This window comes from Rhincodon typus, chromosome 14 (assembly GCF_021869965.1).
Source record: "Rhincodon typus isolate 14 chromosome 14, sRhiTyp1.1, whole genome shotgun sequence".
Lineage (NCBI taxonomy): Eukaryota > Metazoa > Chordata > Chondrichthyes > Orectolobiformes > Rhincodontidae > Rhincodon > Rhincodon typus.
The window spans coordinates 44601703-44618383 of NC_063345.1; the positions used below are offsets into that span (position 1 = coordinate 44601703).

Below are 16681 nucleotides of genomic sequence, written 5' to 3' on the forward strand. Positions count from 1 at the left end.
GCTAAGAAGGCACATGGGATACCTGCCTTTATTAGCCAAGGCATAAAATTTTAGGAGTAGAGAAGTTATGGTGGAATTGTATAACAAGTTGGTTAGGCTACAGCCAGAGCATTGTGTGCATTTCTTGAATCTGGGAAACATTATTGGAGGGATGTGAATGCAGTGGAGAGGGTGCAGAGGAGATTTACCAGAATGTTGCCTGGGCTGCTGTTATGAAGAGAGATTGGGTAGACTGGGGTAGTTTTCCTGGGAGCAGAAGAAACTGAAGGGGGAACATGATTGAGATGCATAAATGAATGAGGGACACATACAGGGTATGGCAAGAACTGCTTGTGCTGGAGTCAGAGTCAATATATTGTGGAGGTGGAGGAACACAGCAGATCAGGCAGCATCAGAGGAGCAGGAAAATTGACGTTTTAGGTCGGGACTTTTCATCAGGACAGATAGGTTAGACAGGAAGGGACCTTACCAGGAGGCATAAACCTAAGATAAAGGCAGGAGGTTTGTAGGGTATGCGAGGAAATATTTTTTCATTCAGAGGATGGGGGGAATCCGGAACTCCCTGTCTGTTGTAGTGGTAGAGACAGAAACCCTCATGACATTTAAGAAGTATTTAAATGTACACTTGTGATGCCAAGGCATATAAGGTTATGGGCCTAGTGCTGGGAAATGGAATTCATATAGTTAGATTGTTTTTGTTGACTGGTGCAGACTCAATGGATTGAAGGGCTTTTGCTTGTGCTGTAGACCTCCATGACTTTATAACATTACCCCAGTGAAGTGTTATACCCCTGTCCTTTCTTTGTTGGAACTGGATGTAATCCCAGCAATAGCCAATCATGTTCATCTCCACCCAATTAACACTCCACTGAGCATTACATGGTTACGAGCAGCTATCAGGAGTGGGGAACATTCGTTCCTAACTTTGTCACTGACTGTAAGCATAACTCCGAAATGCAAAAATCCTGCCTCTATATTTGTTTTGGATTGTGAGATCAATGCAGATTCTATTATTCTACAATCAAATTTACTAACTGCCTATAGCATCAAAATCTTAATGGAAGTACAGGCAAACAAGTGGGAATATTTAACATCATGTTTCCGTTTAAAATACTTAACAAAATCTTCCTAACATGTAGAATACTAAACTATTGAAAAGAGGTTATGGTGACTGAAACAATTCAGCATCGTTTATCAAATAAACATCTGACCCCACAAACTATGCAGTTCCACATGTCATATCTGACCTGTGCTGAATTAACTAGGTAAAGATGCCTTAGCAACAGTAAGGTAAAAACAAATCAGGGTTCTTGATCCTGATCACCAACAAATGGCACTCTCATCTAAGTGCTATTGTATGCCAAATAAAGATAAGGCATAGAATGGATAGCCAGTCAGGTGAAGGACTAGACAGCAATTGACACCTGTGAAATCAATACTAGCAAGGAGTCAACATCTTCAGAACAGGATGTAGAACATGATAATCAAATAGAAGTGAATAAAAAAACAAAATAAGTTATCATGTTTTAGAGCTTCTTCATGTTTATGAATAGGAGGTGTAGAATATGAATGAAGAGACCCACTCTACCACAATAGATTTTCTAGGAACCTGGCATACACAAGTTTATAATTTTAACTTAATGTGATCACTTACAGCTTGCTGCATGCTGTTAAAGAGGGCAGCATAGTCTTCATTAAGGGTCATCAGTTCTTCATGTGTTCCTTGTTCTGCAATACATCCATCCCTCATGAACAGCACTTCATCACAATCTACAAGATACTGGAATAGATAAGAAACATAAGAATTGGAAGAGTGTGTGTGTGTCTGCGCACGTACGTGTGTGTGGCGTGTATTGAATGCTTTTAATTGCCCCCTTGGTAATGTCACTGATGAGAAATCTCGAGGACCAGACTCAATCCCTGGAGACAAAGCAACTATTCTTGAATTTATTTTTTATCAATTACCTGTCAATTTCATTTGTGTTACACACCAAAAGCAGTTTACATGGGAGAAAAAAGTGGAATAGGATCTGGAGTAGGAATCACTCATCAACTAACATAACAATTGCATGAGACAGGTAGAAACCCACAAGTTAGTAACCAGAATTAGAAATATTTTTGTTCTGAGTTCTGAGGAAGGGTCACTAGATCTGAAACATCAACTCTGATTTTTTTCTTCACAGATGCTGCCAAACCTGCTGAGCTTTTCGAGCAATTTCTGTGTTTGTTCCTGATTTACAGCATCTGCAGCTGTTTCGGCTTTTATAAATATTTTCTGCTTCTTATAAAAGATACCGGTCTTACTGAATTTTCAAAAACAGTGAAGCAGTAAATATTTTTGCCTTGACATGACAAAGACAAGAAGCAAAAAGTAGAAAGGTTAACAAAAGCAGTGAAATGAAGAATTTCTGAAGAAGGGTCCCGACCCGAAAGGTCAGCTGTCCTGCTCCTCTGATGCTGCCTGGCCTGCTGTGTTCCTCCAGCTCCACATTGTGTTATTTCTGACTCCAGCATCGGTAATTCTTACTATCTTGAAATGAAGAATGCCAGGAATGAACTTATATACATATTGTGAGAAATAATGTGAGTCAGGTACCATCCTGAATATTCATCATTGCACCCGCCATGAACCCTTTTTTTTATTCATTCACAGGATGAGGGTGTCGCTGGTTAGGCCAGCATTTATTGCCCATCCCTAATTGACCAGACGGCAGTTAAGAGTCAACCATGTTGCTGTGGGTCTGGAGTCACATACAGGCCAGATGGGGTAAGGATGGCAGTTTACTTCCCTTAAATGACATTAGTGAACCAGATGGGTTTTTCCTGACAATCGACAATAGATTCATGGTCATCGTTAGACTCTTAGTTCCAGATTTTCTTTTAATGAATTCAAATTCTACCATCTGCCATGGTGCGATTCGAATCTAGGTCCCCAAAACATTACCTGGGTCTCTGGACCCAACTGCCATCCTCAAGTGCAAGGTTATTTTAATATTATATTTCACATCTCCTCCTTATTAAGATGGATTTTGGATCTCTAGTCATAACTGAAAAACAGTTCTATGCTGCGAGCAACACAAGCATTAACTTATTTGCATTATCACGTTAGCAGTGGAATAAGGGCTGTAGTTAGATGAAACACAGTAACATAAATGGATGTTCATAATTAAACAAAACAGATAGGAAGAACATACAGCACTAAAACTGCCTGCCATTCAGATATTTTTGGAAATGCTAATTTTGGTTTGTGTTATAAGATTATATTAATTACAACACACAATATAAGGATACAATGTAACTGTTTTACGTCAAATTGAAAAACGGTATTGTTGGCTTGCAGTGGCAGAATGTACAAGTGGTTTCCTGTCTTAAGTAGCCTTGGTCCACAGTGTATATGTTCAGGGCTAATTAAAATGAATGTTATTGAATGTGTAACACAAACAAAGAGTCACAGATGCTGGAAATCTGAAACAAAAACCGAAAGTGCTGGAGAAACTTAGTAGGTGCGGCAACAGAGAAAAATGGAGTTAGCATTGCGAGTCCAGTGATCGTTCATCAGAATATTTTGCTGAATGTTTGCCTACCTGAAGCTGGTGGGTTACAAAGAGAACAGTCTTTCCCTTCATTCCATATTTAATGGCATGGATAAACATATGAGCTCCAACATGTGCATCTACAGCACTGAGAGGATCATCCAGCAAGAATGTATCTCGATCACTGTACAGAGCACGAGCAAGACTAATCCGCTGCCGTTGTCCTCCGCTGAGGTTGGCACCACGTTCTCCGATCTGTGGTGAAGATTTGTAAAGCTAATGCTATCTGAATATTTGAGAGTGACTCATTAATCTTCAACTACTGTGAGGATTTTAAGCTTTTCGTAATGTTGAACTGCAGATCTTTTAACATGATCAGTGAATTTCACTTGGCTCAAAAATAATACTTAACAACATTGAATGATTAATATGGAAATGTAGCAACTTCAATTACAAGAATGCAAATTACCAGCTATAATTATTACCATGCATGGTTCATAGTTTTACATGGATCATGTCAAATTTCTTTAACAGCTTGAGCACCCATCACTTGCTTGACCCTTCATATAAATATAAAAATGAAACATCCTAAATCAATGCACACAATTTCAGGAAATGAACAATTAGCTTTCATAAATGATTTGGTGAATTATTGTCATTACTGATTGGTGTAACAGTTAAAACATGCCAGCGGGGTGCTACTACTAACCCAGAATAGTGAATTCAGCCATGGCCCCAAGTCCTGAATGATGTCCGGTGATCTCCTGTTAAAAAATATACTGCTGTAATCACTGGGATGGACAGAATGTGCTTCCGTTGTGGTATCTGCCCATATCTGAGCTACCAACATTCACTGATTTGAGATCACTCATGAAGATTGGCAGTTTGGATAACGGGTAAGAATACGGCTAGTAACATGAAATCATACCACTGCATGAATCATATTTTGCAAAAAAGGAATGGCGAAAAGGAGGGAAAAGTTAAATTCTTCTCACAGAAAAAAGCGTAGGAGACATTTGATTTGATTTCTTTTTCCACATCAGTAACAAAGAGGTTCTTAAATTCAAGAGGGATCCATACAATTACACTATCACGTTATACTATTCTGCTTATCCAATTTCCATGCTCTCATCCTAAATTCTCACACTCACAATAGGCTTCTCCCCACTCCCTTTCTCAGTATAAACCATTTTGAAAATAACCAAAGTTGCTGGTGGCCAAAGGTTTTCATGTCTCCAGAATCACTTTCAGTTCTGCCCTTGGCCAATTTTCACAATCATTAACAAGGTCCATGTGGCAAAAGTAAAAACTAAATTTACTTATTCATGAAAATTAAATTTTCCTTAAATTCTTAATAAGAATTTGTTCTGCATATTTTATCTGCAAATTAGAGAGGACATAAAATAATATTCAGGTAAATTTCTTCCCAGCGTTCTTCCAAAAGCCTCCTTAAAATTCATCTCTTTGATCAAACCTTTAATTACCACTCCAGTTGCCATTTCAAGTTCTGTTCAATATTTGGTTATGTTTGCTTCTGTAAAGCGCTTTGGGATACTTATTACATTAAAAAGGTGTGATAAGTAAGTGCCTTAATTTTTTTGCAAAACTAACACAAAGAGCTATGTCCAACAGCAAAAACTTACATTTATAAAGCACTTTTAATGTAAAACAGAATTTGAAATGAACCTCACAGATGACAATCAGTCAGATAATCAAAAGCATGAGTGAACAGGTAGGTTCAGAACAGGATCATAAAGGAAAAGAGACAGACAGAGCAGTGGAGATGTTTTAGAAATAGAATTCCATAGCTTAAAGACTTGGCAGCAGAAAGCACAGGCACCAATGGTGGAGCAATTAATATTGGTGATGCACAAAAGACTAGAGACATTACCCCAGAGTTCACACTCTCAGCGACTAGTGTGTGAGTCGAATTTTATGGACAAAGATTTTGTCTAGTGCAAAGGTGCATTTCATGTATACTAGGTCACACTTCAGTTTTTTTTTAACGAATTCTGATTTTCTTCTGCATTCTCAATCCTGCGCTGATTTCTTTTGGCCTTTTTGTGGATTTGAATACCTAATGTGTGAAATGCACACTTGCCCTGCTAAAGGTTGGATTCCCTATTTTAAATGGAGCATGAAAGCCGAATTCCCTCCAGTACAACATTTTTATCCAGTGAGACATTATGAGCCTTGAAAACAAAATCTTGCCAGGTTTAAAAGTTCATTAAGAAAATGCAAATAAATAAATAAGCAATTTACCAATAATACAAAATCCAACATCATAACACATTTAAAAAGTGCAAGTAAAAACAAATTCCATTTTCAAATCACAATTATATACTAAAATGCCTCAGACCACAAAAAAACCTGTCAATAATGCCTATTGTGGATTTTGTAACATTCGGAAAGTAAATGCATTTTGTTTACACCATCAGTTTCACTATTGGCTGCTGTATTTGAATGTAGAATTATTCATTCACAGGATGAGGGCTTCGCTGGCTCGGCAGCATTTATTGCCCATCCCAAATTTCCAAGAGGGCAGTTAAGAGTCAACCACATTGATGTGGGTCTGGAGTCACATGTAGGCCAAAACAGGTAAGGATGGCTTTCCTTCCCTAAAGGACATTAGTGAACCAGATGGGTTTTTCTGACAATCGACAATGGATTCGTGGTCATCATTTCAATGAAATTAATGTCCATAGGGATTTGTCCTGCAAAGTTAATATGACCTTTACATTGACCAGCTTTGTGTAACTGCTGACATACAATACAGTAATTTTCCAATAGAGAAAATACCCGAATGCAAAGAAGAATTTACAAAATATCCAAAAGGCCAATATTCTGGACTGTCAAATGAGTGGAATGACAGCTCTGGCTGATTAAAAAACAGCTGCTTTCCACAATTCAACAAATAGCAAAACCTCAACTTTGTTTTCATAACTGTGGCCATTACGGGGAGTCAGTGGCAGAGTGGCAATGTCACTGGACCTGTAATTAAGAACCCCAGCCCAATGTTTTGGAGATATGGATGCTAATCCTAGAATAACATATACAGAAATTTGCATTCAACAAAATCTGGAATTAGAAGGTAGCCTAATAGCAACTCGGTAACCACTGTTAATTGTCATTAAAACTGATATGGTTCACTGGTGTACTTTAGGGAAGGAAATCTGCCATCCTTACCCCCGAAGTCATGACTCTTAACTGCCTCTGAAATGGCCTAGCAAGCCACTGAGTCACATCAAATCACTACAAAGTCTAAAAAAAGGAATGAAATTAGGATGGACTACCTGGCATCGACTTACGCATAGGAAATGACAACCTCTAACACAGCCCTGACAAACCTGAACAGTCTTCCTTCCCAACATCTGGGGTTTGTACCGTAAATGAAGAACTGTCCCACAGACCAGTCAAACTAAAGCCAGACATAGTTATGCTTATAGAATCATAACTTAGAGACAACATCCCAGAAACCTGGGTATGTCTTGTCTCGATGGCAAGGCACACTCACTAGACGGGGTGGCACACAGTAACATAGAGGCAGAATGAGTTTCCCTGACAGTCCACAACAATTATTTGGGACTGCATGAAGATTCATGGCATCAGGTTCAACATGGAGAATGATCCACCCTCCTATTATTACTAACCATTTCCCCATTCACTGATTTATCAGTACCTTTCCATGTCGAACATCACTTGGAGGAAGCACTGAGAGTGCAAAGAGCACAAACTGTTTCCTCAATTAGATATTTCAATGGCCATTACCAACAGTGTCACAGTAGCATGACTACTGGCTGAGCAGGCCACATACTGCTGGGATGGGTCTGCAGCAGTGTCGAAGGAACTAAAAAGAGGAAAAAAACTGACTTGGCTCATCTTCATCAACCCACCTGTTTCAGATGCCTCCATCCATGACAGTATTGGTAGAAGTGAGGACTGTGCAGTGAAGTCCCATCTTCACATTGAAGATATCCTCCAATGTTGTGTGGCACTTCCACTGTGCTAAATTGGACAAAGTTTGCACAGGTCTAGAAACTCAAGACTGGGTCTCCATGATGGGGCAACAGGAGCAGGAGACTAACATTCAACCATGATTTGTAACCTCATGGATTGTTATATCAGGAATGACCTGCTCATTGATGCTTAGTTTGGTTCTGCCATGGACACAGAGACCCTGAACTCATTATGGTTTTGGTCCAAACATGAACAAAAGAGCTGAGCTCTTGAGGTGAGATGACTGCCCTTGATATTGAGGTAGCACTTAACCAAGTATGGTGTTTAGCACTCCAGCAACCCTGAAGTCAACAGGAATCAGGGTTAAATATCCCTGTTGTTTGTAATCATACTTAGCACAGGGAAGTTTATTGTGGTTGTTGGAGATCAATCACCTCAGCCCCAGTAGATCACTACAAGTGTTCTTCAGAGTAATGTTGTAGGCCCTAACCATCCACACCACGCCACATTGGCAATCCCTCCATCATAAGGTCAGAAATGGGGATGTTTGCTGATGATTGCACAATGTTCAGCACCATTCATGTCATATCAGATGCAGAAGCAGTACGTCTGCATATGCATCAAGACCTGGGCAACATTCAGGGATGAGCTTATCAATGGCCAGCAACATTTGTGCCATGCCAGTACTGGGCAATGGCCATCCCAAACAAAAGAGACTTAATCATCTCCCCTTGATATTCAGAAAGTGCTAGCACTGAATCTCACATTACCAACATCCTGGGGGTTTCTATTGACCAGAAACTGAATGGAAATATCCATATAAATACTATGATGAGTAACTCACCTCCATTCTCCACAGTCCCTGCTAACCATCTACAAAGCAAAAGTTAGAACTGTAATGGCATAGTCTCCACTTGCTTGGATGAATGCAGCTTCCACCATCATAAAAAACTTGATGCCATACACAATAAAGTGGTTTGGTTGACTGACACACCATTTTCTACCTTGAACATGTACTTCCAATTCCAGTGATGAACAGTGGCAGCAGTGTGTACCATTTATGATATGCAACGCAGCAACTCACCATGGCTCCTTCAACAACGCTTTCTAAACCTACTGCTTTTCCCAACTAGGTAGGCAAGTGCAACAGATGCATGAGAACGCCACCACTTGCAAATCTCTCTCCAAGCTGCACACCATCCTGTTGTGGAACTATAAAATCATTCTTTCACTGTTAGTGGTTCAAAATCCAGGAAATGGTTTCCTAATGGCAGCTCATCATCACTTTCTAAGGGCAATTAGGGATGGGCAATAAGTGATGGGCTAGCCAGCAAATCCCACATCCCAAGCCCAAATAACACAAATAACAGACTTTCAAGTGCAAATGAATTTCTGCATGGGTGGTATTCTATTCATATGAGAATGAGTGGCATGGTCATAATGACAGATTGTGTCGTATTCTGTGTTTTTCTGTGTTGACACAAGCAAACAAGATTTCATGTACTTCAAGTTTATTTTTCCACAGCAGAATGCATTTTATTCTTAGTTATCAATAATACTTATGATAGAGGTTCTATTAATGTATTGAGAGATTTATTTTTCTTCCTCACAAACATAAAATATTTTAAACTAAAACTGCATAGAATCTGAGGACTGATCATATTAGATGAATGGTTATATGCACGGGATATATGTGGATGTTTGGAAGTGGAGAGAGTAAGGAGAGTAAGAGGTGAGGTTTAGGAAGCCTTTACACAATGTTAGGAGCTGTGTGGCCATCATCAAGAGTTGAGGCAGACCGCATCACTGGGCTGCATTTGTACCCACACCCCTTCTGCATCGTAAACAAACCCTGTGCAGAAAAGTGCAAAATCCAGCTCCCAAGTGCAAAATCCAGCTCGAGGTCTCTTGTTACAGTCTGCAAAATATTTAAAATGAATGAATGGCACACATTTATATAGCACCTTTCATGACCTTCGAATGCTCAGATGGAATTTATAGCCATTAATTTATATAAATTTTGCACCTGTATGTATTTCTGACAATTCTTAAGTTGCAATGTACAAACAAACACCAAATACAGCTCCATTCTGTAAGAGTTTGACGAATATCTTGGCTAACCAAGATAAAATAATATCTACCCATGTTTCCTGTGGGGAACCAAGCTTGAAGGAAGTTTAGAGCAAAGAAGCAGAGTAACCAGTGTGACCTCCCTTTAGTATGGTTCTGCACTGAGAACATGGAAATTATGAATTTACAAGTGTCAAATCACTGGTGTACAAAATACTTTTTACCTCAGTCATGTCTCCGCATGGTAGAGCTTCTATGTCAGGATACAAACAACAAGCCTCCAGCACATTATTATACCTAGGACATGTAAAGATAGAGATATTGTTTGTTTTGTTTCAATATTGATTATTAATCCATGCAGCAGTTAAACATATATGCTTAATAATAACTAAGTCTATTTATCTGATAGCTTAGAATACAAAAATCTAAAATGGTCTTTCATTTTATATAGCACTTCAGCAGCAATACAAAACTTCTACTTTTAAGAGGAGGGTGCTAGTGTTAAGTAGGTGACTACATAAAGTTTTCAATGTAGCATGATTTGTCCATTGCTGTATAATACAATCAAATTGTTTTGCAGCTGTCCGAAAATGATTTGTGTTATAAGTGTCATCTACAAATTCATCTATAAAATGTCATGTTAAAATCCCAGCTGATGATATTACTGGACAAGTCAGATCCCAGACTTATATATGGTTTGATATATTTACTTAACATGCTGGTCTTTCATTGAAATGCAAGCATGCAGTGCTCAAGATTCAATTTTAATAATAAAACAGAAATTACCATTCAAGACGAAATTATCAAAAACTATAATAAACCAAGTCATTTACATATAAGACAATGATAAAGATTTCAATACACAGTAAAATACAATATTTTGTCCATGCCAAAAGCATTCCTTTACAGTACTCGAACACCAGAGAGAAAGCCTTCTCTATCACATCTATAGGTAACTTAACTATCACTTTCAATTCCTGGTCTTGGGAATTTGATGGCCTCTTCCTGACATATTCACAAACTAAGCTTAGACTTTGTCAGTTTCAAATAACTTCTTTAGGTGTCGAACCAAAAACTTCTGGTGTGGAACATTCAAAGTAAACTCCTTGCACTCAGATGATCTATTTCTTAACAGGTCTAAACTGTCTTCAGGAGAAATCAATTTACACATTTAATGTCCACAAGGACTTTTGCAAACTGAAACCAAAAATGGCTTTCTAATATATAGTGGTTCTGCTAAGCCTAAATAAAACAGTTCCAGATACTTCTAATTTAAAGACTTCACAGTTCACTTCATGGTTTACTTTGTTCAACTCTCCCAATGCAAATAAATTCCCACTACACTCCAGGAACAATTTCTCTCATACCATTTATAAAAAGAAATCAGAAAGCCTGATAATTAATTATTAAACCCATTCATACACATGGGCCAAAACCCACGTCACTAATTCAAAATTCAAACTCTAAAATTAAATGATATTTAAATTTGTATAAATCACACAACATACATCATAGTTATAAGAGATCAATTCTGTGCCAAATACAGTGCATCCAATGGGGAGCTGAATGTACAAGAGACATGGTTTGTAAGTAGATGTGTTTGCTGACACTGATGCACGCGTGCAACGTGCTGCTTTAAATCGTGCATACCTTGGGGAGATGTAATGGGAGGCCAGGGTTTGACATTGGGATGGGGGGGTGGAGAACAGATCGGGACCAGAGGTCTCTGCTTGTTGTCCCCTCACTACAGGGGACACCCCACCTTACGTGCATGGCATCTCCTCTCCCTACCTCTGAAGCCCAGTTCAAAACTGCGCACTTGCCTGGCATGTGCAGTAATGCATTTACTCATGTGGTAAAGTTGACATGACAACATTGTAGTCAGAACCATGTGTTCCCAATGAATGCACATGAGTAGTTGCCCACAGTTGTTGATGTCAGCAACCATTGCCTTTATAGATATGCCTAAAATCATCTTAGCATTGATTGCTCAATGTGATTTCACTTCAAGGGCTAGATTTTCCTTCCCCAGGCAGGAAACAGATGCTCAATGGATTGGTTCCAGGTTCTGAACCTGACATTGGGGGAAAATAGCCACTGACCTGGAATTTTCTTAGAGGCACACATTTAACTGACATATAATCAGATCAAGTATGCAACTAAATGCAGTATGTAGGCTCAATTTTGGCAGCCAATCACAGGCCTTCCAGCTTAATTGTAGCTACAGCTTGTAATGGATGGTAACTAACTGACAGAGTACATCATAGATGCTTTTTTAAATGTTTCAAGACAAGGCAGAAAAAGGTGCCAGATATACAATACAATAGAATATACAATACAGCTCAGCAGCAGGCTGTTGGGCCCACCAAGCCCTCTCTAAATCCTAGTCCTTATTAGACCTGCTACTTATTGCCCATACACAGATTCTATCCCTCTGTTTGCCTCCCATCCATGTGTCTATCAAGATACACCTTAAACGTTGCTAATGGGCCTGCTTCCACCACCTTCACTGGCAGTGCATTCCAGGTACCCACTACCCCACTGTATGAAAAATTTTCCTCACACTTCTCCCCTAAATTTTCACCCTGTCTCATTGAACCTACGCCCTATTGTAGATGACCTTTCCACCCTATCAATACTTCTCATAATTTTGCAGACCACTATCAGGTCACCCCTCAGCATCTGTCTTTCCAGTGAGTTTATCCAACCTCTCCTCATAACTAAAACCCCCAGGTCATGCAACATCCTGATAAACATTCTCTTCACCCTCTCCAAAGCTTGCAGTGAACCATTATGGATACAGCTCAGGAATAGGAAGGGTACAATCTCAATGCTGGAATTATACTACAGACCTCCCAGCTGCCAGGGGGAGATAGAGGAAGATATATGTAGTTAGATTCTGGAAAGATGTGAAAGTTGTTGTGGTGGGTGATTTAGAGTCATAGAGTCATACAGTACGAAAACACACCCTTCGGTTCAATTCATCCATGCTGATCCCTCTAAACCTCTCTTATTCAACTAGATGTCCAAAGTTCTTTTAAATGTTGTAACTGTACCTGCCTCCACCAGTTCCTCTGGCAGCTCATTCCATACAAGCACCACCCTCTGCATGAAAAAGTTGCCCATCAGGTCCCTTTTAAATCTTTCCCCTCTCACCTTAAACCTATGCCCTCTAGTTTTGAACTCCCCTACCCTAGGGAACAGATCTTTGCCTTTGTGATGGGCTGGATGGCCTCTTTCCACAGTGTAGGGATTCCACGACTCTAAGGTTCACCTTATCTATGCCTCTGATTATTTTACAAACCTCTATAGGATCAACCTTCTACACTCCAGGGAAAAAAATCCCAACCTATCCAGCCTCTCCCTATAGCTCAAACCCTCCACCCTCTGATTGCAGCAGCACCCCACCATATTGGGAAACTGCCAACCAATTAGAAAATCTGAGTTGCCTTTCTTTCAGTCTGGTTAACCAGGGTCACAGAGTTATACAGTCACAGTGGTGTACAGCCAGAGAAAAGCCCTTTGGCCCATCAAGTCTGCGCCAGTGAAAAACAATGACCTAACTGTTATAATCCCATTTTCCAGCACTTGATCAACAGCCTTGTGTGCCTTACCATCACAGGGCATATTTAAATACTTAATTAACTTAACTGGCTGCCTGCTTTATAGAAAACACAGAATGCGTGAGAAAATCAGCAGGTCTGGCAGCAGTTGTTGAGATATTTGAATAAAAGCATTAGCAATTTGAATTTGGTATGGGTCTTCTTCAGAGCCTTTTCTGAAGGTGTTTATGAAATATATTTCAAGTCACTAATTTTCTGAAAGCTTCACAAAAGAATGCCACATAAAGAAAAGTAGTAACATGAGTGTTTTACATGTGTGACTGCTGGATCAATATAAAACAAAATGTATTTTCTGGCTTTTCAGGTTGTCATGCTAACATTATTAAATATATATGAATTATGTTTAATTGCATGCAGATGGTGACATTAACTGGGCAGTCACATGTGCTCGAGATAGAAAAACTGATTGAAACTGAGATGATCTGGTTAGGAAATGCATGTTTGTAACATGCATCTTTGTTAAAAAAAACCTTAGAAAGTGTGGAAAGATTTGGTCCAATTCTCTTCTTCACCATTTGGATTTCTGGAGTAAAATATAGTGACAGAAATTGATTGCCTAACAGTGAAAAGTAAAAAAAAATCAGACAGAAAATCAGACCACTGTTAAAAATGGCAGAAAGCAAGTGTAAATTGTTGAAACAAGGTTTCTCTCCACTGAAACAATGAAACAAAGATGTCGACAGAGGTTACATTCTCACTAATGCACCATCTCCTTAAGGCTGCAACCCATCATGTACAGGGAACGTATTTGACTTCAGTCCCAATTGTTGCTCTAGTACTTCTTCTCCAGTGATAGCTATTTATTTCCTCTCCCTTTTGTTCTTTGATTTTGCAGTTATTTTAGAATGCTATTGGTGTCTTCTACCAAAAAGATTGATAGAACATAGAACATTACAGCGCAGTACAGGCCCTTCGGCCCTCGATGTTGCGCCGACCTGTGAAACCAATCTGAAGCCCATCTAACCTACACTATTCCATTATCATCCATATGTTTATCCAATGACCATTTAAATGCCCTCAAAGTTGGCGAGTCTACTACTTTTGCAGGCAGGGCATTCCACGCCCTTACTACTCTCTGAGTAAAGAATCCACCTCTGACACCTGTCCTATATCTATCACCCCTCAATTTAAAGCCATGTCCCCCCATGCTAGCCATCACCATCCGAGGAAAAAGGCTCCCACTGTCCACCCTATCTAATCCTCTGATCATCTTGAAAAACGTTAATTCAAATCTTATGCTATTTCCTGTTCCCCAGTACTATTACCTCAACCTCATACTTTAAGGTGCCTATGTGCACCTCGGACTCTCCTTATTGCCCATTTTGATATCATTTGTTCATTTAATCTGAAGGTGTATTATCTCCTTTTTTTTTACGATTTTTTGCTCATCTTCTGTTGGCTTTAAAAACTTTGGTTTATCACTCATCTTTGTCACGTTGAATGTTAATTCTTTCAATTTGATTACTATCGTTAACTTCTTTGTTTAACCGTGGTTGGTTTATTGCCTTCCCAGAATCCTTCTTCGCTGGGCTATCTCTTTGCTGTGAGTCTATTTTCTTGAACATCTGCCACAGGTGTCAACTGGTCACTGTTTCTAGGGGACATTTTTCTCTGAGATCATTTATTATTATTATTATTATTAAAGATGCTTCATTACACATTACTAGATCTAAAATAGCCTGATCCCTCATTGAATCCACAACATATTGTTCAAGAAAACTGCCAAATACTCTTATGAATTCTGACTCGTGGCAACCTGCGCCAATTTGATTTTTCCAATATAAAGAAGATTGAAATCACCCATGATTAATGTTCTATCTTTTTTACACAACCTCATTATTTCCTAATTTATGTTCTATCCTGCAGTATAGCTGTTGTTGTGTAACCCATGAACTATTCCCACCAGTGTCACCCTATCCTTGTCATTTTTTACATATACATGACTCCTGACCGACAGCAATGTAGTTGACTCCCAACTGCCCTCTGGGCAATTAGGGAAGGACAATAAATACTAACCTGGCCAGTTAAGTCCATATTCTGTGAATAATTAATTTTAAAAATCCAAATACGCTTTATATCTTCTGATCCAAGATCACTTCTTACTGTCGTATTTATTCCATCTTATATTAACAAAGTTAACTGACAGCCTTCCTATCCTTTTGCATGTCACATACACTGAATAATTAGTTTCCAGCTTTGATTTACTTCTAATCATGTCTCCATAATAGCTACAGGATTCCCATTAACCTCTATGTGTGCCATTTATTCATTAATTTTGTTAAATACAACACATCTTTAAAAAGGCACTAATTTTTCCTTTCTATCATTGCTTCCACCTTTGATCCTATTTGATTCTGTTCTTCAATCTATACACTCTGTCCCTTCCTATCTGGGTATCATTACTTAAATAGCTACTCTGTAATGCGACAATATAACTTTGCTTTGTAAACACAAGCTTTCCCTCTCTCAAATCCTCTATCCTTCTATTTAGTTTCAAGCTTTCTCTGTAGCCACAGATCTTAGGTTCAACAGGAACCAGGTCCCAGCATTGTTCAAGTGAAGCCAGCTCATCTGTCCAGCTCCACTCCAAGATCCTCTGTAGCCCTGCAGAGATGTCCTTACCCTGGCACTGGGCAGGTAACACAGCATTTGAGACTCATGCTTACAGCTGCAGAAAAGCAAATTGATCTCCTAATTATACTGTCCCCTGCCGTTACTATATTCCTAATTCCTCTGTCTACTTGAATGGCTCCATGTATCTCAGTATCATGGTCAATTCATTCATTTTCCCTGCAATTCTCATTCTCATCCATGCAGTTTGCAAGAATCTTGTAACTGCTGGACAACTGCAGGAGCTGAGGTCCTCAAATGCTATCCCGTGTCCCAATACCTGCCTGACCAGTTGTTCCTGATCACAGACCCAATTTAAATTATCTAATCTAAGGGGTATGTCCATTTACAGGAGCAAAATATCCAAGTAACTTTTCCTCTCCCTAATGTGTACTGTCTGCAGCTCGGACCCTAGTTCCTCAACTCAAATCCAAAGTTTCTTGAGCTACAAACATTTATTTGTGTTTGTCTTGGATCACTCTGCTATCCAGAAATTCCCACATGTGGCAGTGGCAACACATCACCTGAGTTGCCATTACGATTGTATTTTATTTAACATATTAATTAATTTGTCTAGAATCTTTACTCCTCAGAAGAGTCAATTTGCAAAGACACAAAGCACAGAGGGCAATGATTGTTAATTTCAAAACGGTGCAGAAGAAATGCTGGCATGAATAAAATGTAAGAATTAAGAATAGTCAGCATGAGGGTGAAAGTTGATCTACTTATTACGTGGGAAGACAATATTAGAGCGAAAATAGGCAAATGGTTTGAATTACTGTGATGCAATTAACTGCTTATAAGCAAAGCGACATCATTCTCAAAATAAAAATAATTCTAATGAAAGGAGTGGAGTTAATGGTGAATAGAAAAAGGAGTCACAAGGAG

General features: G+C 39.1%; 1 protein-coding gene across 1 annotated transcript in view; it reads right to left on the minus strand.

The window, feature by feature from the left end:
• Window positions 1-16681, minus strand: part of LOC109915885 (ATP-binding cassette sub-family C member 5-like) — a 129239-nt gene that overhangs the window by 18149 nt on the left and 94409 nt on the right. The window contains exons 14-16 of the mRNA XM_048605327.1: window positions 9785-9857; window positions 3585-3788; window positions 1655-1780 (exon numbers count right to left, since the gene is read on the minus strand). Coding sequence (XP_048461284.1) covers window positions 1655-1780; window positions 3585-3788; window positions 9785-9857 — 403 coding nt within the window. The remainder of the gene's footprint in view (window positions 1-1654; window positions 1781-3584; window positions 3789-9784; window positions 9858-16681) is intronic.